This window comes from Boeremia exigua (assembly GCF_020726555.1).
Source record: "Boeremia exigua strain MPI-SDFR-AT-0100 chromosome Unknown C7974scaffold_1, whole genome shotgun sequence".
Taxonomy (NCBI): domain Eukaryota; kingdom Fungi; phylum Ascomycota; class Dothideomycetes; order Pleosporales; family Didymellaceae; genus Boeremia; species Boeremia exigua.
The window spans coordinates 2,202,298-2,225,262 of NW_025763518.1; the positions used below are offsets into that span (position 1 = coordinate 2,202,298).

Sequence of the window (22,965 nt, forward strand, 5' to 3'; positions counted from 1 at the left end):
TCAATGGAAATTGTTGAGAGGCAGCGATAGGGATGACCTCGAGAAACATGTACGTGAATTTAGGCGCATTTCGATCATGTCCCAAATATCACGAGCCTCAATTATATTGACTTGTCATTTGAAGAGCTGGCACGCTTTCGTCATTCGCTGAGATACTTTTCATAAGTATTTGGTCTTCTAGTCAGGAAATTCTTTGTGCAACACGACTTTAGGCACTCAACTGACTCATTTTCTGTCGGTCCCAATCATCTGCGCGAGAAGTCTTTATCTGATGCTCGTCGATTTCGTTCGTTGATACGAAGCAGGTGACTGAGCTATTTTAGGCCCTCTCGCTGAGCGATTCTTCTCGGTAGTGGCATTGTGTTTGATGCTTTGCGCGAAATATACCGATAACAGCCACAAGAAAACAGATTTCGTTGCCTAGAGCAGGGATTTTGGAGCTGCGACACTTCATCCGAAGTGGGGTAGCCTTGTAATTACGACTGTCACAGCCAACACTGCCCGAGTTGCAAACACAACGACCTCGGGACCCATCACGGACTACATACCTAAGTACGCTTACTCTTCACCGGACCACGGTCAGCTGGAAGGCCCGGCTATATCACGCGCAATACTTCATGACGTACTCACGGGAAGCCACCATATTCCGCGAACTCGTGGAAATGGACCTCGCCTGGGTATCGAGGAAGAGACGATTTGAAATCCACACAACCGGGGGCAGGATTACAAAAACACTAATAAGCACATTGAATTAAACATGAGTTCAGAGAGAGTCTCTAGGTTGTGTAAAAAGAGATGCGTGTTACCTTTGGGTGGTGTGACCTGCACGGCGTCAGCACACTAGATCAATCTAGGTATGGGTCTGTTGCAGCAATGTAGGTGCTCGTACTACAAACACACCAAAGGATCTTCCCCCGTATCTTACATGCGTCACTGCTTACCACATAATGGAATTGCTTGGATATATCATTTGCGCCAACCCTCCTACCTAGGTAGTCATCAAAGTTACAACCGTCTCACAAGACAACGCAATGGCGCTCTCTCATGGCTGGAACAATTGCTCGGCGCAAGCAATTGTTCTCCCAACAATCTTTGGTGCCGAGTTTTTGTCGGTTCAAGCCTCCTTGGTGCAGAATTTCTCTCTGGACCCTCTTGCTGGAAACTACCAGCTCTTCCGCGACGATGACTTTGGCAAAAACATGAGCTTCTGCAACGTTACACTCACACACACACATCCCAATCAGAACGACAGTCTTATATCCCAAGTATGGTTACCCATTCAGCCAGAATGGAACGGACGGTTACGTATGGTTGGGGGTGGAGGATGGTTTGCCGGATTGGAATGGTTTTCCTTTCTGACCATGTCGGTGGTTGTTGCAGACGGCTACGCCACAGTCACCACCAACGGGGGTGCCTCGTCTGAGGGCCCAGATCATTGGGGGCTGTTGAGTCCTGGTAACGCTGATCTGCTGGCGCTGCAGAATTTCATGTACGTGGGACTGAAGGATGCCGCGCTGGCAGCCAAGAGCGTCATCAACAGCTTTTATGGACAACTGCCTAGATTCTCATACTTTGATGGGTGCTCGCAAGGAGGGCGCCAAGGTCTTGGTTTTGCTCAACGATATCCAGACATCTTCGATGGCATCCAGGGCATCGCTCCGGTGATCCACACCGAGTTCATCGTTGCTGCGCATTTTCCACAGCAAGTCATCAACGAAATGGACCAGGCGCCACATCCCTGTGAGATTGATGCCCTGACAAATCTCGCTATCGATTTTTGTGACGGTCTGGATGGAGTTCTTGATGGCATCATCTCCAATGAGGACGACTGTCACTTCGATCCATACACCGCGGTTGGTGAGCCCCTCAAGTGCAGTGGGCCATCATCGCCGAGTCAGATAACGAAGTCCGCAGCATCTGTTGCTGATGCAGCTTGGAACGGTGCTCGGAGAGCAGACGGGGCGTTTCTCTGGCACACCATGGGCCACCAGACTAATCTTACCTCGGAGGGCGGGCTTGCAAGAACTATCTGCTCGTCGAACGGAACATGTAATGGCGAGGGAAACTCGTTGTTGACAACGGCCATCCGCATGTTCTTGAAGGATCGTGACTTCGACGTGAGCAGTCTGTCTCGGCGAGACTACGAACAAGTCTTCCGGACAGCTTTTGTCGAGTTCGATTCAATGATTGGTACAAGGTCACCATATCTGTACGATTTTAAACAGGCCGGTGGGAAGATGCTTACATTTCATGGTCTCGTAAGCGACTTAATGTTGTCCACACGCAACCCGCTGACAATCGAGCAGGCAGATAGCATCATCACGTTTCGTGGTTCTCGTCAGTACTACGACGCTGTGACCGCCGTTGACCCCGATGTGCATGAATTCTTTCGTTACTTCGAAGCCCCTGGGTTGGGTCACTGTCAGGGTGGCGTGGGCGGCTACCCTGCGAGATCGTTCGAGGCGCTGGTCGAGTGGGTAGAGAATGGGGTCGCGCCTGTTGCGCTCGAGGCTATCGACATCGCTAACCGCACAAGTCTGCTCTGCCCTTATCCCAAGAGAGCCGTATTCGCAGGCGCTGGCCCCGACTACAGCTCAGAGGATTTCTTCTGCGCTTGAGGTAAGAGGCGGATCGTGAGGGGTGGCAAACAGGTCTATGTAGCTGTTTGTGGTTGGCGTTTCTCGATAGTCAGCCAACCTCCTGTACCTCCCAAAGGTTGTCATACTGCTCGACAGTCCTTGGTCACAACTCTACTCCATACTTATAGCACAAGGATATTTCTTCATAGTTTAGTGTAAAGCAGTCAAAACATATCCAACATGGCAGCCATTGATGCTGTGTTACAGGCCAGCAACGCCCAATGGGAAAAAAGTTCATGGAGCCTTTCAACAATCACTCTTGGATTTGATTGGCTCTGTTGCTCCGTAATTCGACTCAAATCCTTTGTTTCCGACGATTGAGGCGCCTAAAGGTTTTCCGTGTACCATGGAAGAAGGTAACCTCAGTCCAGTATGTAGCGGAGAATGTGGGACTCGAGAACAGTGTCGGATAGTCTGTCCCATGCAGTAAGAACAGTCTGCGCTCCAATGGCGACGATCGTCTCCTGGATCCAGTACGGGACCGTGCAACAGCCACTGACAACTGCATGCCCGCTCGAATAATCCTTGTAACCTCGACTGAAGACAAAGTTGTCATTGCTTGGAGTTCCTCGGTGAAGGTGGCTCTGCGCCCGCTGATACACAGAGGTGACGAAGTCTCTGCACAGAGCTTCACCGTGAGCCCTTTACGAGCCAGGTCTGCTAATGTTTGTACCCACCCGAGAGCCGTCATGGTGGTGCATCGCGGCAGCTGTTCCATTGCGCAGAGAATGAGGGCTGAGCTCGCGATCATATCGAACGCCAACGTGATGCGCTTCAATCGTAGTAAGTCGGACGAAAAAGAGGTGAACATATCAAGGAGGACGAATGTTGATCTCGTACATGATGTAAGATGAAGGTCTGTCAAGGTCAACGGAAGCCAGTTTTGTTTCTTAAGGTCCATCGACGTGACGTCTGGCTTGTAGAAATCTATGCTGCTTGGTGACCCGAGATGTACCATTGATATTGTCAGCGACCGTAGATTGAGAAATCCAGGCAGTTTGATGATATGCTGCTGATACCTTGCGTCAGACTGAATCGTCAGGACTTGCAGTTTTGTCTGCATCATTTGAAGTACAATGCCATCGAACGGTGAAACGGAGGCATGTTGGTAGGTCAATGGCCAGACTGAGGGTGTTGTTTGAGCAGGATCTTCGCGTGGGGGCAGCGACATTGTTACCTCTTTCAAAGATGGAAGAAGTGCAACCAGGATGTCCAGCAGGAGACTGTGGTATTTGTGGTACCATGTATGTGAGTCACGCTCCACATCTTGGATCCGTTCCCAAGTGAAGTCATGGGTGGGATTGCGTTCGATTGCATCGTGCAACAGTCGTACTGTGCGTGTGTCAAGGTCGGATAAGCGTAGGCAACAGCAGTCGGTCCTAGTGCAGTCGTCTTGCCGTGGTAGAATGAGATGACGAACCTTTGCAACATCGGAAGAATTGACACCCAGCATTTCCAAGACTTGTCTTATACCTTTGTTTGGGATGCAAAGCTCGCGTAACATGGAATCTTGAGCGATAGCTCGGAGGCGCTTGTTGGTGAGCGAAAGATCGAGAATGGTTCTGCTGCCACGGAGAGCTAGTGCTATGATATGTAAAAGCTCGTTGCTGAGGCTCATCAGATTGACTTCATTGTCGTTAGAAATAGCAGCACTGGCGGCCACTTGAGCCTGCGCGTCGTTGACTGGCCTTTTTGCCGGAAGCACTTGAACGAGGATAGGTACAATACGCCGCTGAGTTGAGGACTCCATGATAATACTCAGCTTCTCTCTGTGGCGATACCGAGTGATCGATGAGTACAATGTGATTAGCTGGGATTTTGCCGGATGTTTGTTTCGACCTCAACTAGAGTGGCTGCACAATGGCTAAGTGTGAGTCGTTAACGGGCAGCTCTGGCACAAGTTTGTTGTTCTAGTAAACAAAATGAAAGCTTGTGGCGGTGCAGTTTGTGGTGCCCCGTTTGTGTGGCACCATTAGTTCACGGCTTGCGAGCCAATCATCGCAGCGGGTGGGATGAAGTGAAAATGACCTGCGCAATGGACTGTGTTTTCGACATGTGGAGCAAGTACAGCAGGTTTGTCGAACGATTAGAACTTCGGCCTTCTGTGCGCCTACCTCCAGGCTCTCCGATTGATCCACTTTGCTCGCTCATACAACAGGAGTCAAGCACCACACCTGACGCTCTGCTTGAATCTGACACTCTGGCGTCTGAATTACACGCCTGCAGCACATGGCCAGCGACGTGACTGCGGCTGATACCTACCTAGGTAGAGCTTCCAAGGTTATTCGCGGTTGTAGACCTGTGATTCGCACTCCAACATCAGCAATGGTTCTTCTTGCAAAAACGATGTCGAACGATACACAACCCGGCAACCACCGAGAGGCTACACTGCACAAACAAGTCTAGTTGCGCCGAAATCCTGGAAGATGACTTTCTTGTACAATGCCGTGTGCACGAACGATATTGGTGTAGATGCGGTCTGGGTAGAGGGGGCACGGCAGGAGACCGAGGCAGAGGCTTGTCCTGATCGCACCTCAACAACGGCTGCAGAACAGCACAGTTCACAGTATGAGCGATTTCGTCTCGGAGTCAGGGCAAGCCGAGCGATCATCGATATGTTTTAGCGACGTTGATCTTCGGAACTAGGCGCCACCAGGACGCAATAGTGCTAGAGTCAGGCAACTTTTCCCGACATCTGGATTCCAGAATCGTGCTCGGTCTATAGGGGTGCAAGACATCCAATGACAACCGCTTAGGGCTGTCGGAGCGACATTACGTGGCTTGTCGCGTGGACAAGAGGCGAGATGACAGGGCAAGTTTTGCCTGTGATGCTCCGAACCTAAAACTTGACGGCGCGTTGCACAACCGGAACGCCTCCATTCCGCCCTCTGCCCCTTCGCTACTACCTAGGCACAATGATGGCAGCACTCTTCAGGCCAATTGCAGGCACGCAATGCTCTTGCGCAGACTGAGACAGCGTAATGGTGCGTGCGGGACGAAATGTTTCCGCCGAGGTTTCCACTGGGACCATGTGCCACCTATATTGTGTCACCTTGGCCTTGTACTCATTTCGATCTTTACTGACCTTCCTCTCCATCGGTCTGGCACTGTAAGCTGCCTTATCGTGATATGGCTCTCCTTGACATCTTTGGCTGTGTGGTCAGATCACCAACATTACTGCTGCTTTTTTTCGCATCGCTTGTCTTACTTGTCGTTGTCGTTCACACATTGTTCATTCGCCGATTACCTGCGAACGCGCCTGCTGCCGCTAGCGACAACTACCCTGTAACCGGACCATGGGGATTCTGGACGGAGCGCTGGGACTGGTATCGCCGGCGGCGTGATCAGTCGAAGACAGGCAATTTTTCCTTCCACGCGGGAACGAATGTCATTGTCGCCCTGACTGGAGAGGAGGGACGCAAGCTGTTCTTCGAGTCGCGCGAACTTGGATTCGCTGAGGGATACGCAGTGCTGTTTGGTGGAAGCCCTTCAACGGACAAGTATGACACCGAAAAGAGAGCGGAAGAAGATATGTCAAACCACTTCAGCAGGCGCCTGGCTGCACTCCTCAAGAATGACCAGTTTCGACGAAAGCTATCGATGCTTACCTCCGATACGCAAGAAGCTCTCAGAGCCATCAAGAATGACCCACGTGGCCGCACCAACCCCTTCGAAAGCGTTTACAGACTTGTGTTCCGCCTGACCATCAGACTCCTTGGTGCTCACGAGATCGCAGAAAATGCTGAGTTGTTGGAGGAAACTCTCGGTCTTTTTGAGTACATTGAAGCCAGCTCTACGGCTACATCAATCATACTACCCAAATTACCGTCGCCTGCTGTCTTGAAGCGCACGTACGCTGGAGCTCGCCTCTACATGATCATTGAGAACATCATCAAGAAACGTGCAGCCAGCGACGAGAAGCATGACGACGCGCTACAGTACCTGCTAGACCAGGGTGATAGAACACACAAGATCATAGAGTTTATTGTTGGCGCCCTGTTTGCGGGCTTGCTCAACAGTGGAATCAATGCGGCGTGGGTCCTGTGCTACCTTGCTTCTTCTCCCGAGTGGATGGCTAAATGCCGCGAAGAGATTCGTGCTGTGGCTGCAAAATATACACAAGACCCTTCAAAGCCTTTGCGTTGTCAACTGGACGATGTGCCCCTCGAGGCGTGGGAGTCGGAATTCCGGGTTGTCGACCTGTGTCTGAAGGATTCCATTCGACTCAATCTTCTAGGCACAGCTTTCCGAAAAAACATCAGCGGTCGCGCGCTTCCCACGGGCAACGGCATGGAGGTCATTCCACCCGACGCAGTTGTAACCTACGCCACCGCCGACGTTCATCAGGACCCCTCCATCTACCCTAATCCTGAGGTCTGGGACCCTGCACGGTATCTTCCAGGTCGTGAGGAGGATAAGAAAGTTCCACATGGATGGCTGGGTTGGGGCGTGGCGAGACACCCGTGCGCCGGCATGCGGTTTGCGAAACTCGAGCAGAACATTATCACGGCGTACTTCCTGGCAAGTTTCGATTTTGCCCTTGAAAATGAGGATGGGCAGAAGCTGAGTACTGTGCCGAAGGTGGATCAGAATGGGCATTCAGCGTGTAAGCCGAAGGATCCACCATATTTGAGGCTCAGTACCAGAGGACAATGATTGTGCCGATGTTACATGAGAGCGTTAATAATTGCATAGCCAGTGTTCCTCGCATATAGATCACGCGCTTTGAGTACAGATGCGCCTCGGAGGACAAATGACTTATCGTATATACCCTGTCTGCCAATATACAAGCATTGGAGTCATCACAGCCGTCATTACTCTTCATCCCTACCACGAACGCAAAGTGTACAACCACCAAAATCACACAAATGGGTATCCTAGAGCTACTGCATATAAACGCGTACAGGCAGACGTGAAGACAACAGCTGAACACGCCCAGCGTTTCTCGTATTCACTGATAATCGCTCCTTGCCCTCCTACACCCGCTCACTGCTTTATCCTTAAATGCACTGTTTTCTCTCAGCTCAGCGTTGAGGTGCGCTATGAGTGCGGCATGTCGTTGCATCTCCTTCTCATCCCCTCGACTCTCGTTTGATGATTTGGATTTAGGAGATGGGAAGGTCAGACGGTGCGGGATGAAGTCTGGTTGCCTCGTTGTACTAGTGATGGACGCTGGTGAGATGACGATAACGCCGTTAGGCAGGAGGGTAAGCCTGTGGCCTGGTGAATTAAAAGACCTCGTGGCAAAGGTGAGAGAAACGCGAAGGGTCGATGACGGAGAGATCGTTATCGAATTGGAACTCGAAGCTGATGCAGCTGTAGAAATACTTTGCGAAGTGTGCATGCGCATGGCTTGTTTGGTAGCGCTGGTGATGTTGATGATGAATTGCTTATGTTTCCGGTGCTGTAGTTTCGTAGTGGTGGTGCACATGCACGGTGTCCATTGTTTATGTCTTCCACGTTGCGCCTCTTCCAAACCTCGTCTCCCCTTCATCATCGTTCTCTCACGTTGTGGAGGTCTAGATCTATTCCATCGACCGATACGCTGCACGTAGCCCTGTCTTGCTGCATTTCAACTGCTGAGTTCTCACCACCGACGGTATTGGCGGGTACACGCCTATTTTTGAGTGTCTGACATCATATGTTTGCATCGTACGAAGACCTAGACTTTCGTCGCGACAATTGCGAGGTTATGCGCGGTCTGTTCGTGAAGCTGAGGATTGCGCCGCAGCTGACACACAGCCACCACAGCTTATGATGTCATTTTCAAGGATTAGAGGAAATCGCAGGTGCAGTGCCGTGACGTGGGACTCGATCCAGAACACTGTACAGAAGGTCGCGATAGCTGGGGAATAGGGTCTGGATTGTTGTGGCGTAGCAACGGGGTGGAGGTACTTCTAACTGCTGATGACGTCACCAAGCTTGAGTGTTAGTGGTGTCTTCTTGCGCCCATATGTCGTGAAGGTCAACAACGTAACCATAAACTTCCGGGGTTACAATAGGAAGATGCACTTTGATAGAAGTCGGGGCATCATTGAAGTGATCTTATCCTTCCTCTTCTTCTATTTCATCCTGATTGATCGGACGCCGATACGGAGTGCAAACAACATTGACGTGGGCTGCTATTCCTAGAGCAGGATCCTGCGTAGAGAGATAGAAAGCGTTTTTCTGGTCTTGCGAGAGCGAGAAATACTTGAGACAAGAGTCGAGTGAGGCTGTATCGATGTGGATACAGGAGGAATATCTTGCTAGTGAAAGAAACATAGTCCCATTCTTTCCAACTTCAATTTGCTCCGCTGTGATCTCGCCAGATGCAGCCCAGGCTGCATGCCGCATGTCGATCTTCTTGATGCTTGCACCTTCTAAAGAAGGGTCATCTCTAATGGTCAAGTCTATAGTCTGCAGCAGCCTGTTACTGTCTTTGTATATATGTTTCTCGAAGAGTTTCTTTAAATATAGCTGTCCGCCATTAATAAACTGGTTCTAATTTTTATCACTTCTGTAGTGGCAACTTTTGACGCTTTGGCAACATTCTTCGGTGCGTCGTCAAGCTGCAGCACGTGTTGAGGACGTGATCAGGGATTCCACGCCGCAACGCAGCTGCGCATGTGAGAAGTTGAGAGAAGATGGTTCTCGTTCGATCAGAATCGGGGCCTGTGGCAAGCGGACCCGTGTCGTGTGGAGCTAATATTTCCCCTTAAGAATGTTCTCTGCTATGATCTTTCGCGCATCTGCCACGCTCAAAAGTTCGTGCGTGATTCATATGTAAGCGTTCGCTTCGCAAGCACGCTACGGGATTCTTCCCGAACTCTACCAAAACGCTGGTCTGTTCATTTTTAAGACACGGCTGCAGCGAATGAGCTGCTTTCGTGTGCGTCCGTTCGTTGGCGATCTTGAAAGCGTCCTGATCGGCTTTGTGGGCAACATGCGGTACCGTAGTCTTGCAGCGCGCACAGGATTATTGGCGGACATGAAAAAAAGCCCAACCTCAAGGAGATAGGATTTGCGTTCTGTCTGTAGGTAGTTTATAGCGTTGGACTGCAGGTAGCTTATAGCGTCGGACGAATCTAGGTCGGACGAGGGACGGAGACAACTATCGGGGTCCAGTATCCTTGAATTTAAGCTGCAGCGAGGCCCTTGGATACAGCTTCACCAACACTTTCTGAGCTCTCGCCCTGTTTGCTTTCTTCATCCAAAAGCTATTTTCAAAATGTCTCCCTCGTTTCTTGTCGTCGGCGCAACAGGCAATACCGGCCGGGGGGTAGTAGAGATCCTTTCGACCACGATTCAAGCAAGCCCGAGCTTTTCTGGACACCGTATCATTGCACAGACACGCTCAGCAGCCGGTGCCGCAGCCAGCGAGCTCGCGAAGTTGGCTAATGTCGAAGTTGTTGAGATCAACTGGCCTGCGATCTCATCTCAATGGCTGCGCGAGCATGGCGTGGAAAGGGTGTTCATCGCCTCGCACAATCAACCTACTCAGTTTGCCGAAGAGTCAACCTTCCTGTATGCAGCACTTAAAGCTGGTGTGCAATACGTTGTACGGATCTCCACAACAGCTTCAAATGTGCGCCCAGATTGCCCGACGTACTATCCGCGTCAGCACTGGGCCATTGAGGCGATGCTTGATACCCCAGCTTATGCAGCAATGCACTGGACATCGCTTCAGCCAAACGTGTTTCTGCCAATGTGGCTCTCGTCCGCTGCGGAGCTCATAAAAAAGGTGCAAAGCACAGGCGGACAGCAGGATGCGCTCCGGCTCATGGCGAACGAAACCAAGCCCGTCGGTGCGATAGACCCCACTGACGTCAGCACGGCAGCCGCAAAGCTCCTTCTTTCTCAAGACAGCTCGAAGCACAACAAAGCAAGATACGTGTTGAACGGGCCAGAGACCATCACAGGGGCACAGATTGTGGCAATGGTCGAGCAGCGCATTGGCACCAAGGTCGACGAAGTTGTCTTTAGCGACATGTCGATGCTGGAGGCTTTCGCAGCGGCGGCGCCGGATTCCAAGCACCTTGTCGACACAATGAAGGATGCAGCGAACGAGACATTTAACTCTCCACTTCCAACTGTGCCAACGAGCCGGGAGATCCTGGAACTGGCAGCTCCGAAGGTGACACCCGCTGATGCCCTGGAGCAGCTGCTAAAGTAGGGCGGTATGAGACAGAGTTCGCGAGCAAGAGGCAGGAACTAGGAAAGACATAGATAACATTTTTAAGCTGAGAATTGATGTTTGTCGTTGTTACAGGACCTGTCTTATAATATTTCGTGTGGCGCAATTGGCGTATGCACGCCTGCCGACTAAGATGTGCCGTCGTGAAAAACGGCACGAACGCAACACAGACCACCGGGCGCAACCGCAAGTGCGCTAACAATCCCCACCGCAGATCTCGTCCGCTTGCGTACCAATCATCACCCGGACCAAAAAGTCCACGATTACTATTCGTTCCTCTTGCTTACTGTGTATATGATGGTCGCAATCATCATCGAACCAAAAAATCCACGATTACTATTCGTTTCTGTTGCTTATATGATGGTCGCGTCTTGTGTGCAGATAAACGATGTTCTTCGTTATTGCGACAACCCAGTCTTTATGACCCACACCAAACTCAATCACTCGACACCGGACTATATCTAACTCTCACCAAGACACAAAACACCACATAGGTCACCCTATAGCCATGCGAGCTCTCGCAACATAGCGCGGTCTCCTCGCTCGTTCCGCCAATCTCTTTACTGGCAAATCGTTCGGCGTCGGGCTATACGACGCAGACGTCCCCCGGCCCAAGCCTGCAAAGAACGAAGTCCTCATCCGCGTTCGCGCGGTCGCACTCAATCCTATCGATGTCAAATTCGTCGACTTCATCGCGCCGCCAGGAGCAATCGCGGGATGCGACTTTGCCGGAGAAATCGCAGAGATCGGTGAAACGGCACAGGCATGGAGCCTCAAAGACCGGGTTGCAGGATTCGTGCAGGGCAGCATCGACACCGACGGCTCTTTCGCAGAGTACATCAAGATTGAAGCGGATCTAATCTGGAAGGTGCCAGATGGGGTGAGCTACGAGGAAGCCGCGACGTTCGGGATCCCTGCTGCCACGGCCATGCAGGCGCTGCACCTCCACCTCGACGTACCCTGGCCGGATGCTGCGGGGGGAAAGACATCGCCTGCGGGGCCGCTTTTCGTGTACGCGGGATCTAGTAGCGTTGGTTTGTTCACGATTCAGATGGCGAAGCGAGCGGGCTTGACCGTCGTAGCGACCGCGTCACCGCATTCCTTTGATCTCGTCAAGAAGTACGGCGCGGACCGAGTGTACGACTACCGTGACCCACTGGTGGCGCGAGAGATCGCGACCGCGTATCCGAATATCACGCGTGCTGTCGACTGCTTCTCAGAGGGCAAGTCGACCCAGTTCTGTGCAGAGATCATGCGCAAAAACGGCGGCAAAGTCGTGACGCTGCTTGAGACCAAGATCAGCGTTCCGGGCGTTGAGGTGAAACCGATCATGTCTTTCCAGCTCCTGGGGCGCGCATTCGCCTGGTTGCCTCCAATTGGACCCGCATATCCTGCTTCGTCGAGCGACCGCGATGCCCTTGTTAGATTCTATGCGATTCTGCCCGAGTTCGCGAACGCCATCAAAGCGCCGCCTATTACCATGATAGATGGCGGGTTCGAAGGAATTCTTGACGGTCTGGATAGACTGCGGACGAAGACCATCTCGGGATCCAAACTCGTCATCAAATTGTGATGGACGAAATATGTCGTGGACGAGAGCAAACATCAGGTTGAAGTGTGTTCGTCAACGCATGATGGAACCAATTGGGATGTACCAGCAAAGTGGCAAGTTTGTTGCAGATTTTTGAGCTATAATACCCCTTAAATCAGTTGAAAAAAAAAGATAACCATGTCAAGATTGCCAACAACACACCTAAACTGTCCCTTACTATAAAGCTCTGATGTCGGCTTGACTACGACTCCCATCGTTACGGAATTTCGGGATGGTCTGAGATTCTGGAGCTTGTGAGGGCGACCTAATTGCAAATAGCTACCTTTGTTACTGATTTAATTTTCTAGTTTCTATCTTACTCCTGCCTAAATATCCCTCTGCTGTTTTTTTTAAGGTTTATAGCACTGGATGCGTCTTATTCCACAGTTCAAACGTGTAGCTAGAGTTAAGAATAAGGCTTGGATCAAAGGTCTTGCCCTTGCTTGATACGGCAGAGAGATCCTCGGACTCAACGCTACCGTCCCAGCAGTACTTGGTAAAGCACTTTTCGCACTGATCGCTTCTTCTCATCCCAACTCGTGCGAGGCTTCGATCGATAGCTGCGCATGCAACGCAGGACGGCCATTCAGCGTCCAAGGTTCCGTTTCCTTGAGTGACGATATCAAAACTGTTGATCAGCACGCCCTCAAAGGTCGCTCGCGACATGAAAGGATCTCCCCATGTGAAGTTGCTGTACCAGCTGTAGGGAGCATTCGTCATGTAAAGGACGATGGGACTTCGGTCGTCTCCCGTAGTTGTAAGACTTGTGTTGCATCCGAAGAAGGTAGGCCTGAGGGTATAGTTGCGAGCCAGGAAGGTTGACGGCGGGGGGACTGTTGGGAATGGAAGTCCAGCCTGATTCGCCCAAACCGAGGTGAAGTACAAGTTGGATCCATTGTTCCACTTGTAGGGCGCTTCATCTGCGTCGTCGTCCCATGCAACGATGAAATCGGACTTGCGCTCCGGCTGGATGAGTGACCTCAGTGGGAGAGACTGGAGGGCTTCTGAGTTGTCCGTAAGTGTGAGGTTTTCCAGCGGCGAGAACGCTGCAGGTATCGAGGGATTGGCGATTTGTGGTATAGAGAGACCGAATGTCTCATTGAATGCGCTGTGGACTCCTTGGAACACATTCATGCCAAAAGGACTGTCACGACGGGCCAGCTGATGGCGGTCAGGAAAGACTTCTGGTCCGATGGGATCCCGTTTCGAGAACTGGCCCAAGGTGCCATTGGAGCTAACTGATAGCCACCAGTAGTTCCATGCTGCGGCAGCTGTACCCATCACGAAGCTACGTGAGTTAGCTACAAACTCGACCAAAAGGGGAATAAGAAAGATGACGTGGGTGCAGGGAGAAATGTACCTTGCGCGATCGAGCCCTACAACACACTTCGTAGCAAAGCCATTCTGGTGGGGCAAGCTACCCACGTAGGCTGTGGGAGTGAAACCGCTGTCCCAAGACCCAAATTCGAATGGTGTCCACTCATACATTCGGTTGGTAAATCGCGGTTCGAAGACACCATAGGCCGAAGGGTCTCCACATTCAATACTGCTTGTCTGTAGTAGCGGCATTGGCCCGGAGAAGTTCTTGAAATTGCTCAAATCCGCGATGGACGACCAAGTTGTTTCCAGACCGCCATCGGCTCCAGGAAGGAATTGGTAGGCGAACGATCGCGCCAGAACATCCATCACACTGATATTGTAGCCAGCTTCATATTTTGGGGCGATTTCTTGGAAAAACTTCGTAAAGTTCTCGAACGAACCTTGGTCGACTTCGGTGTTCCAGGTTTTCACCACATCGTCCATGGGGGCGAAATTATGGAACGCGTAGGAACTGACCGGCCAAGAACCACCCGAAAGACCTGCGTAATATGTCATACTTTGCAAGAGGCCTCCAGTCTTGTACTGAACCGAAGGTGCAAAGGTTTCGTCAAAGGCTCGCATAGCTCCAGCGCCCGTGTAAGCAGCACGCCAACCTCCCCCGCTGTTCGCAAAGGCGATGGTCGGCATATATGACACTGGATCATTGAGAACACTTGACTCATACGTCGCGATGTCGAAGTCCTCGAGATCGACACGGCGGAGAAAGGAGGCGAAAGAATTGGCTGCCACCTTCTTCCTGCCACGAACCCACTGCAACTCTTGCTTGGCAAGACCTTGAGGCGGACGTGCAAGCTGAATACCAGCAGGGCAATCCACAACGTTTGGTGCGTAGCTTGCGACGGTGATACCCGCTAGGGGGATCGAATCTACTCATGTCAGTACGTTCCGGGTTACAGCATGTTCAATACTCACACAGCAAGACGTAAATCATTGTAGCAAAGAGATGATAGCTGGGTATCTTGTTTTGACTTAGCAATTGGGAGATGGGTCTTGTTGGGTCTTTGTACACCTTTTATACTTGTTCTCTCTGCTCGAGCTCGGCACACTCTGGAAAGATTATGCCTTGGTGATGGACCTACCGTTACGAGACAACAGATGGTAAGCTCGTTCGTATAGAAGAACGCTATGATAGAGCTACTGCTTACGATTAACGCGGCACTTCTTGAATCCGAAGTAAAGCTTCTCAGCCACAACGACATGTAGATCATCGGTAATCCTAGGTTGACATATGCAGTATTACACTTACCCCTTTCGGCGGAACGAAAGCTTGTCAGCACTACCATACCGAGCCAATGAGACTGCTTCGCAGATCCCCCGAAAGATAATAAGTAGTTCGCCTTGTGAGCTTGAGCGCCTTAAGCTCTGCGCCCTCTTCCAAGACAAGCTCGCACATCTCAAAAAGTGTAAACGAGACGGCAAATTGAGTAATTGACATGTCTCGAGAACTACATCCCCGCACCCAATTCGTCAGTGGGTTAGATCTCAGCGGCGTCGTGCAGACCGGCCTTGTCAAGAAGTTTCATCGAAAATCGCGCAATGGTTGCTCGACATGCCGAGTGCGAAGAGTGAAGGTGGGTGCAGACGCAAGGCGTTCCCCTAGACTTCAGGCCGTTTGATGCCTGCAAGACTAATTCGAATACTCTTCAGTGCGACGAAGAAAAACCCTCCTGTTCAAATTGCAGACGAAAGGATTCGAATTGTATATACGAACGAAATTGGATCGTTTCAAAGCGACCGGCAGGAGCGTATACCCTCAGCGCGTTGCCTGAGAAGCAAGCGCACTCAGAGGATAGGAATACAGTAGAGCTCCACTTACTGCAATTCTACATTAACCGAGCGGGGCCCTCCATACCCTTCGATCAAGCATCATCTCACGAACTCTGGGTTGAAGTCATACCCCGCATGGCTCTCAAGTCGAAAGCTCTTCTCTACAGCGTATTTGCGATCACGTCCCTCTATCAGACGAAGCACAAAATTGACACCTGCTTTCCAGACTGCCTCAAAGGCCTTTCTATGGAGATTGAGCATGAGACTTACGCGCAGCTTGCCTTCGAACATCACCGCAGGGACCTTAGCCGGGTCTGTCTCGGCAGTATCGACAGTATCTTCATAACGGCCAACACTATGCGATTGATGGCTTTTGTGGTCCTATCAACACGCAGTTTGAAGCCTTACTGTCCACCTATAGAGTGGCTTCGTATAGTAAAGAGTCATTGGCACTTATATGGCATGGCCTGGCAATCGTCCAAGGACGACCCGTCAACTCAAACATCTCGGTTGGCCCGTACGACGCCGATTGTGTGGCAGGCGAATCTACCAACCGGCAGCCAGGAGACATCACCATTAGGCCATCTTCTGCATGCTTTGCATCAGGACACGACCATTGGCTCAGACGAAGACAATCCTGAAGAATGGGACGCAGAGACTCGGGATGCATATACAGTGACACTCAAGTACATTTGCGATACTTTGCAATCAGTCCAGAGGCAGGAGTCATTTGGGTCCATTGCTAGGAGCCTCATGCTATTCCCCGTAGTGATACCGGATCACTTCATACGTCTCGTTGCACTTTGCAAACCGCGGGCCATTGTCATATTAGCTCATTATTTCGCCCTCCTTACGTTACTACAGCACTTCTGGTATATTGGTGATACAGGCATCAGGGAGGTTGAAGCAGCACTTGAGTTTCTACCTCAACGCTGGCGGAGTCATATGAGATGGCCACTACGCGTGATTGCAACAGGCAGAAGTTTTTCAGCAGGAGTTGGAAGAGAGAACTCAATAGCTTTTCCTGAGAGCCTATGTGTTTATGAGAACCTACACGTTCATGAGAACCCAGTACAGAGCGATTGCTTGTAGCGGCGGGCGGAAGGACTCGGTCCAACATGTAATTATGCGAAGGACTTGTTTGGTTTAGTGGCCAGAAAGGCATTGGCAATATGCCTATTATCGCATTGTAGAGTGGAATGATCTGGGTTGCCCACGCACTGTGTTGTTTTTGCCGTATCGAAAGCCACTCAGAGAAATGCAAGGATAAAGTTTTCGCTTGTTAACATCTTTTCCTCTCGAGAATCAACCAGATGCTTTCAAACACCTAATCACCACCCTGGGGATGGTAGGTAAGACTTCTGAAGACGAAGTTTTTATTTCGTTATTGTTTCTGAGACACGGCGGATAGCTGGCGAATGACATCATTCATTGATTCCTGGTCATGTCTTGTGCAGGTTCACTTGTGGTACACAACCATCTTCTTCGTACTCGCAAGGCTCGCCGATTCTGGTCTGGAAGGCACTATCAGTCGTTCCGAATGACTGAATAAACGTTCGGCGCTAGGAGTGATGATGTTCCTCTTTCAGTTGAACGAGAGCTTAGGTCGGAAATCATGTTAGCGCTTACATGCCAGGCTTAGGAGCGTACACCGGGGAAGGCACGTGCCTACCATGCAGACCTGAGAATCAATTATGCAATAAACTGCGCCTGCAAGAACTCTGATAATAGATACCCTGACAGTATATATTCCGCTGACTTTCTCTGGGGACTGCAAGTCGAGGCATCTCCTTGAAATTGTTAGCACCCAACTCTTTCACATCCGCCGCCGCCGACCCAAACAAAAAGCAGAAGTGCGATCGCAAGACACTACCTTCAATTAATTTGATTTGCTCGAAAGACCCCAACCGTCAGACCTGAAGACATCATGTCACACATACTGGGCACCTTCAAAACTTCAATCCAAACAGCTGTCGACAATCGCAAGAGTTATAACGGACTTACAAAAGGCAAGCCTAGAAGAGATGGACAAATGACGACAGTAGCCCTGTGTATCTCTAGCAGAGGCAACGTCCAATCAGCACGCTTCGATAGTCAAGAATCCAGATCGCCTCCGCGACAAATCCTTCCAGAATGTGAAGCCCCACGGAGAATCGAGCAAGCTCACTCTGCATACCCACAATGCTTGGTCGAGCAAGAGACCGGTCTCATCTTGCCAGAACAGCTTCAAGAACAAAGTACTGGCGTAATTCTTGCAAACGATACCTCTCGCCATCATAGTCCCCACGCAGACCCCTCTGTGCTCCGTCACTACGAGTTCCGCCCTCTCATCTTGCCACAAACTGGCTACAGCAAAGGCTCTCCCTTCCTGAGGGGATACAGCAAAGATCTCCAGAACTACGGGATATCAAACACGGAGTTCCAGCAAATCGTTGATGCAATCAACATTGCTATAGTCCCTAACCCGGAGGCCCAGCTGTTCCAGAAAGTCGCCAGTGTTGCTGGGTGGTTTGTGTAAGTCAGGTCGTGAACCAGTACGTCAGTGATTCAACCTCAGGCTAATCAGATCATGTAGCCCTGGCTTCGGTGTATTGGGTGTTGTAGCTGGCCAGGTCGGTGTTGGCATGGCTTCTGCGTACGGGCGCAAGAGCGCGGTCTCACGGGTCCTCGCCAAGGCCAATATCGATGTTTTTGTGCCCAGAGGACTGGAGATTTGGTATGACTACCCAAAACCTGTGCTTGCATGCATTTTCAAGTTGCTTGGTCACAATTAGAGCACTAACGTGTGCTTAGGATCGGCACGACTCAAAACGTAGACGAAGATCTCGGGCTTCCGGAACGAGTCTCTGGGGCAGCCAATAGTAATGCGCTTTCGCCTTGGGAGCTTCTTTCAAGTTACAATGGGCGCGTCGCTCCTATCGCTGAAGCTTCGGAAGGGGGGAAATCGCGCGGCAGAACAGACCCGATAGCTTTGCTTGGACATCGACTGAACAGCAGCAAAAGCAAGGAGAAATTCAAGGAAGCTCAGAGACAATATAGTGACGGAAACACAAAGCAGATCGAGCAACTCAAAAGGAAATTAAACTGGGTAGGTATACTAAGCTCTTGGATCTGTGTACGTTACTAAATTTTACATCAGCTTATAATTACCCAGGCGTCAAATGAGACTATCAAGGCATGGCAAGAGATATTAAAATGCCCCCCTCCAAATTGAAGCTCATCGGGTAGCTGTGGGGGACTGGCCATTCGATACCAACAAAGGTGGCTGAACACGCTCAACCCCGAATAAACAAGACTGATCTGTTCTGTCTGGAGCACGTCAAGACGTCTGCTAAGATACACACTACCCTTAATTCTTTTTGACTATATTAGATACGTAGCGCTCATTCAAATTGTTCTAGCTAAGAGTATGTCCAAATTGCACTGTGCTCAGGTACGACAGTTGCGGGCGCAGCTACAGCAACGGTAGACCACGAATTCAGGTCTTGCTAATCAGACGTAGAAAATAGAGCGTGTATGTCCAACGTTGAGTAGTCTGTTCGTCGCCCTCCACGAGCACAACTCTTCAGGAGGAGTGACAGAAGGCAGCGGCACATGTCTCCACGCCGGTGGACCAGACAAGCGGTATCCCATCTAAGCTACACTGTCTTGTCCCGTTTTGCCCTGTGGTCTGGAGTAACTTCAATATCATAGTCATTTTCCTAACATTCTGCGAACCTGTTCGATGCGTGAAATGCAAGTACCCATCTGCACGGTGCAGAAGAGTGCTATACAGCTTAGAGCAATCATGGCCTGGAGATCCGCAAGGGAAGGCTCTTCTGGGTCTCAGGTCGTCGCTGGTTTATATCGACGGCGACACGTACGATACTCGACCAGAAATCCACAGCTGGATTAGGTCTAAGTCATCGCGATCTGCCAGGACTAAACAGTCGAATGGAGTGGAGCTGTGCTCGCTTCCGCGAGCCTCGTAAGCTCGGTCTTCAAGATGACACTGGGAGGCCGCTGGCCATGCGGAATAACTCGAAGGCGAGGCCGGGCGTCTCGCGGACCGCCATCTCGACATCCTCGCGCATGGACAGATCAGGGTTGGCGCGGAAAGTTTGAATGATAACGTCCCGCAGGCCACGATCGGTGTGAAACGTTGTCTCGTACGCCTCTTGGCAGGCGTCTGCAAACTCTGGGCTATTCAGATGGGTAGAGATCTGATAGGCGAATTTGGTGCGTGCCAGTGATTTCAGGCCAGTAATGCCGTACCTTGATGCAAGTTAGCAGCGATCATCTCAACAAAGATTGGCGAGTGGTCAAGGAGAGTGACACGGTGACGCGGTCCGTTCTAGATACACAGGCCGATGAATTGAGATCAGGGGGGAAGTGATTGGGCAATCTTTCTGCAAAGGGGCATGTGTTGCGTCGTGGCGGGGTCGTAGCTGACTGCGCGGCTCTCGATTGGCACTCTGACCATGCAGGTGACGCATGTCACGGAGAGTCGGAGACTTTCCGCCGTGCTACGCAACGCGGCACAACGCAAGACAGGAAATACGATCGCGCACTGCCGACGGCTAACAAGCCAGTGAACAAGAAAAGAAAAACAGGGGCGTAAATGACGAAGGTGGTACGTACTTCTCTGCAATCGCGTACACCTTAGCGTGGATGACCAGATGAGCGCTTTCGACGTCAACCTCTGGCTCCATAGTGGCATACTCATTGTAATCGTCTGCAAATTGCTCAACCATTGGCGTATCGGGGAGCTTCAGGGTGGCATCGATAGGACGGAATACAGTGTCCTCGGCAGGAGGCGTCAACGGACTCGCAGCAGACATTTGCGCAAGCAGCGGGTCATCTAAAAATGCCAAGTTGAGCTTTTTTGGTGGACTGCGTTTTGTGAAGCGCGACGTCACTGGGCTTGGAGATTGGGGACGAGTCGATCGCTGCGAACTTTGCTTGTTGAGGTAGTCCAGATGGTAGAAATCTGCAGGGGGGGTTAGCGTCGTCTCAGGGTCCTACAGGAACCTTGTGCCTACAGTGAACCATATGTTCGACAGCTTCTGCATCGTCCTCGGTGAGGTCGATGACACCTGTTGCCGATTCTTGGAAGCCACCACGGCATGCACCTTCAAAAAAGGTTGAGCGAGTTGCCACAAGTGCGCGATGTACTTGGTATCTGTTGCTACCACAGACAATGGTCAGATCTGAGTACTTTCCGCATTCAAAAAGTCTAGAAGACTTAGCAAGGAACATTAATTTCAAGAGAGGCACTCACGAAGCCAGAGCAGACCGGAGCTCGACTGTCGGGGAATCCATTTTGAGATTGTGGTAGTAATGGTGTTGGATAGTGAAGTGATGCCAGCAATGGGTGGATTCGAGGCCTATTTAATAGGGGTCGTGTGGAACGTCAGATCTGCAGTGATAAGATCTTGGATGTACAGGACGCGACTCGAAATCTTTTGTATCTTGGCGACACTACGTAGGCGTGTGAATGTCGACGTGCAGATCCGTAGGGATGGTAACCAAGGATCAAGGGATCTTCGGCAAGTGGACCGGTAGGAACCGCAAGCGTAGCCGAGTGGGAGTATGAACTCTGGATGGTATAGCCTCAAGGTGGGATACTGTAAAGTAGTAGGACCAAGCAGACCAAGGAACGGGTGAACACCCTCTTCTTGTATGCTCAAGAAACGGCGTCTGTTGCTGGGCGCATTCATTTCGTTCGTAGAGGCCGTTGCATAGACCCGCAATCTGGCCATGCTACTGGTGCTAAGCAAGTCACAGGGCCCCCCTACGCACTCTGGCGACAGCCCAAAGGCTAAGCTGACACGCGGTCCTCGGTCAACAAGGCGATGCGGCTTGGTTGCTGAGTAGCGCCCAATCGGGCCCAGAGCGCAGGGAAGGGGGCTGCGCGGTTGCCGGGATAGGCTTTTTTGTAAATTCGAGACCCGAACTTCTTGATGGCTTGTGGCTGCAGTGCAGGAGCAGCTGCTGCACCAGTGAAGCTGAGGAAGAACCGAATCCGCCAGATTCGGTTATGCATTGGTTCTCGAGGCGCGTCTCTCAGGAGTAGACTGTATGTTGAGTTCCAGCGAAGATTCTGCCTGCTAGACAACGATGCTCAATCACAGCGCGACTATGGAGCGGTGTGGCACGTTTTCACTGCATTGACGCTTGTTGTCGACCCCATAACATCGGCGAAACGAGAGTGCCGTCCGCCGGCAGGCTGCGCTGCTCCAAAGATTGCGGGGTGGTGGCAGGCACAGGAGCTTCGCAGCATGAGCCGTTGCACCACGATGAAAGGGACAAGACAAGCCGTTCTGCCAACCACAGAATCAGTGCAACCGCCGGTCCAGACCGATGAGTTGAGAGCGGTGATCGCTGCCTGTTTGAGGTTTGCCCCAGATGCAGCAGCGGGAGCAGAAGCGTGCTGCAACGCCTTTTGCAGCCAAAGAGATGGACGCGCGCTGCTGTGCTTTTGCGAACAGCTGCAGCCACGGCACGGTGTCTCAAACGCGTTTGTTGAAAAACTGTTGAGCGTGGAGATGAAAGTGCCCTTGCAGAGAGGTGCGACGCCTGTCAGACGAGGTTTGCACACTGTGATTGCGGGCGGTGCTTTGGAAGCTGCAGCGACACCCACAACGCAGGAACACGCTTTCCATGCTTGCTGGCCACATCACATGCTACTGCACCGCCTGCTGAGCGCTTGCACGCCTTTGTACAATCAAAGATAGCCATGGAAGAAGCTTGATGCGCAGGTTCCCAATCGATATTGACGGTGGTTGCCACTAGGTGCCGGCAGCACCGACTTCCAGGCTTCATAGGGCTCGACTAGAGCTCAGCTACTCACGTGGGGAAGTCGGTTAGACAGCTGGAAGACGGTCAGGACCTGGGCTGGGTACCCCGTACCTGGTCGTACACGGCTGAAGCGAAGAGGCGTTGGCACTACAAGCAAGCCTGCGTCCAAAAGGGGTCTGTACAGAAACCAGACCAAGATTTCGGTTCCCGGTGCAGGCAGTGCCAGAGGCCAGAGGCTGGAGCACCGTGAGGTGGCCGATTGGACAGGGCGGGCACGTGGTCGGCATTGCGCAACGGGACGCAGAAGTGAAACTGGGTGCCAGGAGCCGCATCGCGCATTGCGCATTGCGCTCTTCAACGCGGCCAGTCTCACGGTGCTTCGCGATGTTTGGTGTTGGTGGTTGGCGGTGGTGATGGCGCACCCCGGTCGGCGAGGGGCTAGCCGCGGGCAGATGGACCGGGGGGTGACAGCAGACAGCAGCGATTGGGGGTGGTTGACGTCGTTGGCACCGGCCACGCTCCGCGCTCCGCGACATCTTTTTGTGCCAGCAAACCTCCTGTGCCAGCGCTCCTACAGGCAAAGCTGGTGAAACGGCCCTGCAGGCTCCAGACTCCAGGCTCCTCCGCTCTTC

General features: G+C 51.6%; 9 protein-coding genes across 9 annotated transcripts; 6 read left to right on the forward strand and 3 right to left on the reverse strand.

The window, feature by feature from the left end:
• The first annotated feature begins 942 nt into the window (after window positions 1-942).
• C7974DRAFT_383251 (Tannase/feruloyl esterase) lies at window positions 943-2,864 on the forward strand. The gene is made up of 2 exons (XM_046140747.1): window positions 943-2,258; window positions 2,307-2,864. Exons 1-2 carry the CDS (start codon window positions 1,032-1,034, stop codon window positions 2,616-2,618), a joined length of 1,539 nt encoding a protein of 512 aa, XP_046003023.1. The 5' UTR covers window positions 943-1,031; the 3' UTR covers window positions 2,619-2,864.
• A 70-nt stretch (window positions 2,865-2,934) lies between these two features.
• On the reverse strand, window positions 2,935-4,389 carry C7974DRAFT_467935 (uncharacterized protein; the record flags this gene model as incomplete). The annotated part of the gene is made up of 1 exon (XM_046146380.1): window positions 2,935-4,389. One exon carries the CDS (start codon window positions 4,387-4,389, stop codon window positions 2,935-2,937), a length of 1,455 nt encoding a protein of 484 aa, XP_046003024.1.
• Window positions 4,390-5,387: 998 nt separating this feature from the next.
• C7974DRAFT_383253 (cytochrome P450 6A1) lies at window positions 5,388-7,376 on the forward strand. Its single transcript, XM_046140748.1, has one exon. It carries the CDS (start codon window positions 5,769-5,771, stop codon window positions 7,293-7,295), a length of 1,527 nt encoding a protein of 508 aa, XP_046003025.1. The 5' UTR covers window positions 5,388-5,768; the 3' UTR covers window positions 7,296-7,376.
• A 2,423-nt stretch (window positions 7,377-9,799) lies between these two features.
• On the forward strand, window positions 9,800-10,891 carry C7974DRAFT_383255 (uncharacterized protein). The gene has a single exon (XM_046140749.1). It carries the CDS (start codon window positions 9,850-9,852, stop codon window positions 10,792-10,794), a length of 945 nt encoding a protein of 314 aa, XP_046003026.1. The 5' UTR covers window positions 9,800-9,849; the 3' UTR covers window positions 10,795-10,891.
• Window positions 10,892-11,347: 456 nt separating this feature from the next.
• On the forward strand, window positions 11,348-12,572 carry C7974DRAFT_439584 (putative ToxD-like zinc binding oxidoreductase; the record flags this gene model as incomplete). The annotated part of the gene is made up of 1 exon (XM_046145288.1): window positions 11,348-12,572. A coding segment is annotated over one exon (1,041 nt), but the record flags the coding sequence as incomplete, so codon positions are not given.
• Window positions 12,573-14,717, reverse strand: C7974DRAFT_439592 (lysophospholipase; the record flags this gene model as incomplete). The annotated part of the gene is made up of 3 exons (XM_046145289.1): window positions 12,573-13,694; window positions 13,767-14,652; window positions 14,699-14,717. The coding sequence occupies 3 exons, from the start codon at window positions 14,715-14,717 to the stop codon at window positions 12,764-12,766; spliced, it is 1,836 nt and encodes a 611-aa protein (XP_046003028.1). The 3' UTR covers window positions 12,573-12,763.
• Window positions 14,718-15,157: 440 nt separating this feature from the next.
• Window positions 15,158-16,816, forward strand: C7974DRAFT_17902 (uncharacterized protein). The gene is made up of 2 exons (XM_046136321.1): window positions 15,158-15,357; window positions 15,434-16,816. Exons 1-2 carry the CDS (start codon window positions 15,220-15,222, stop codon window positions 16,643-16,645), a joined length of 1,350 nt encoding a protein of 449 aa, XP_046003029.1. The 5' UTR covers window positions 15,158-15,219; the 3' UTR covers window positions 16,646-16,816.
• Window positions 16,817-17,480: 664 nt separating this feature from the next.
• Window positions 17,481-18,767, forward strand: C7974DRAFT_371418 (uncharacterized protein; the record flags this gene model as incomplete). Its single annotated transcript, XM_046140016.1, has 4 exons — window positions 17,481-18,067; window positions 18,129-18,269; window positions 18,347-18,641; window positions 18,693-18,767. The coding sequence occupies 4 exons, from the start codon at window positions 17,481-17,483 to the stop codon at window positions 18,765-18,767; spliced, it is 1,098 nt and encodes a 365-aa protein (XP_046003030.1).
• Window positions 18,768-19,166: 399 nt separating this feature from the next.
• C7974DRAFT_17914 (uncharacterized protein) lies at window positions 19,167-21,174 on the reverse strand. Its single transcript, XM_046136323.1, has 4 exons — window positions 20,814-21,174; window positions 20,575-20,768; window positions 20,174-20,522; window positions 19,167-19,807 (listed from the first exon to the last, which is right to left on the reverse strand). The coding sequence occupies exons 1-4, from the start codon at window positions 20,852-20,854 to the stop codon at window positions 19,534-19,536; spliced, it is 858 nt and encodes a 285-aa protein (XP_046003031.1). The 5' UTR covers window positions 20,855-21,174; the 3' UTR covers window positions 19,167-19,533.
• Window positions 21,175-22,965: the final 1,791 nt, after the last annotated feature.

What these genes read in the sequence shown, in the direction of transcription:
- C7974DRAFT_17902 (XM_046136321.1), top strand. Translation starts at nt 15,220, where the DNA reads ATGTCTCGAGAACTACATCCCCGCACCCAATTCGTCAGTGGGTTAGAT. An exon ending in GCCGAGTGCGAAGAGTGAAG is followed by an intron (nt 15,358 to 15,433) that starts GTGGGTGCAGAC and finishes AATACTCTTCAG; the next exon opens with TGCGACGAAGAAAAACCCTC.
- C7974DRAFT_383253 (XM_046140748.1), top strand. Translation starts at nt 5,769, where the DNA reads ATGGCTCTCCTTGACATCTTTGGCTGTGTGGTCAGATCACCAACATTA.
- C7974DRAFT_17914 (XM_046136323.1), bottom strand. Translation starts at nt 20,854, where the DNA reads ATGGATTCCCCGACAGTCGAGCTCCGGTCTGCTCTGGCTTC. An exon ending in CTCCGGTCTGCTCTGGCTTC is followed by an intron (nt 20,769 to 20,813) that starts GTGAGTGCCTCT and finishes TAAGTCTTCTAG; the next exon opens with ACTTTTTGAATGCGGAAAGT. An exon ending in TGTCGAACATATGGTTCACT is followed by an intron (nt 20,523 to 20,574) that starts GTAGGCACAAGG and finishes CCCCCCCTGCAG; the next exon opens with ATTTCTACCATCTGGACTAC.
- C7974DRAFT_383255 (XM_046140749.1), top strand. Translation starts at nt 9,850, where the DNA reads ATGTCTCCCTCGTTTCTTGTCGTCGGCGCAACAGGCAATACCGGCCGG.
- C7974DRAFT_383251 (XM_046140747.1), top strand. Translation starts at nt 1,032, where the DNA reads ATGGCGCTCTCTCATGGCTGGAACAATTGCTCGGCGCAAGCAATTGTT. An exon ending in TGCTTACATTTCATGGTCTC is followed by an intron (nt 2,259 to 2,306) that starts GTAAGCGACTTA and finishes ACAATCGAGCAG; the next exon opens with GCAGATAGCATCATCACGTT.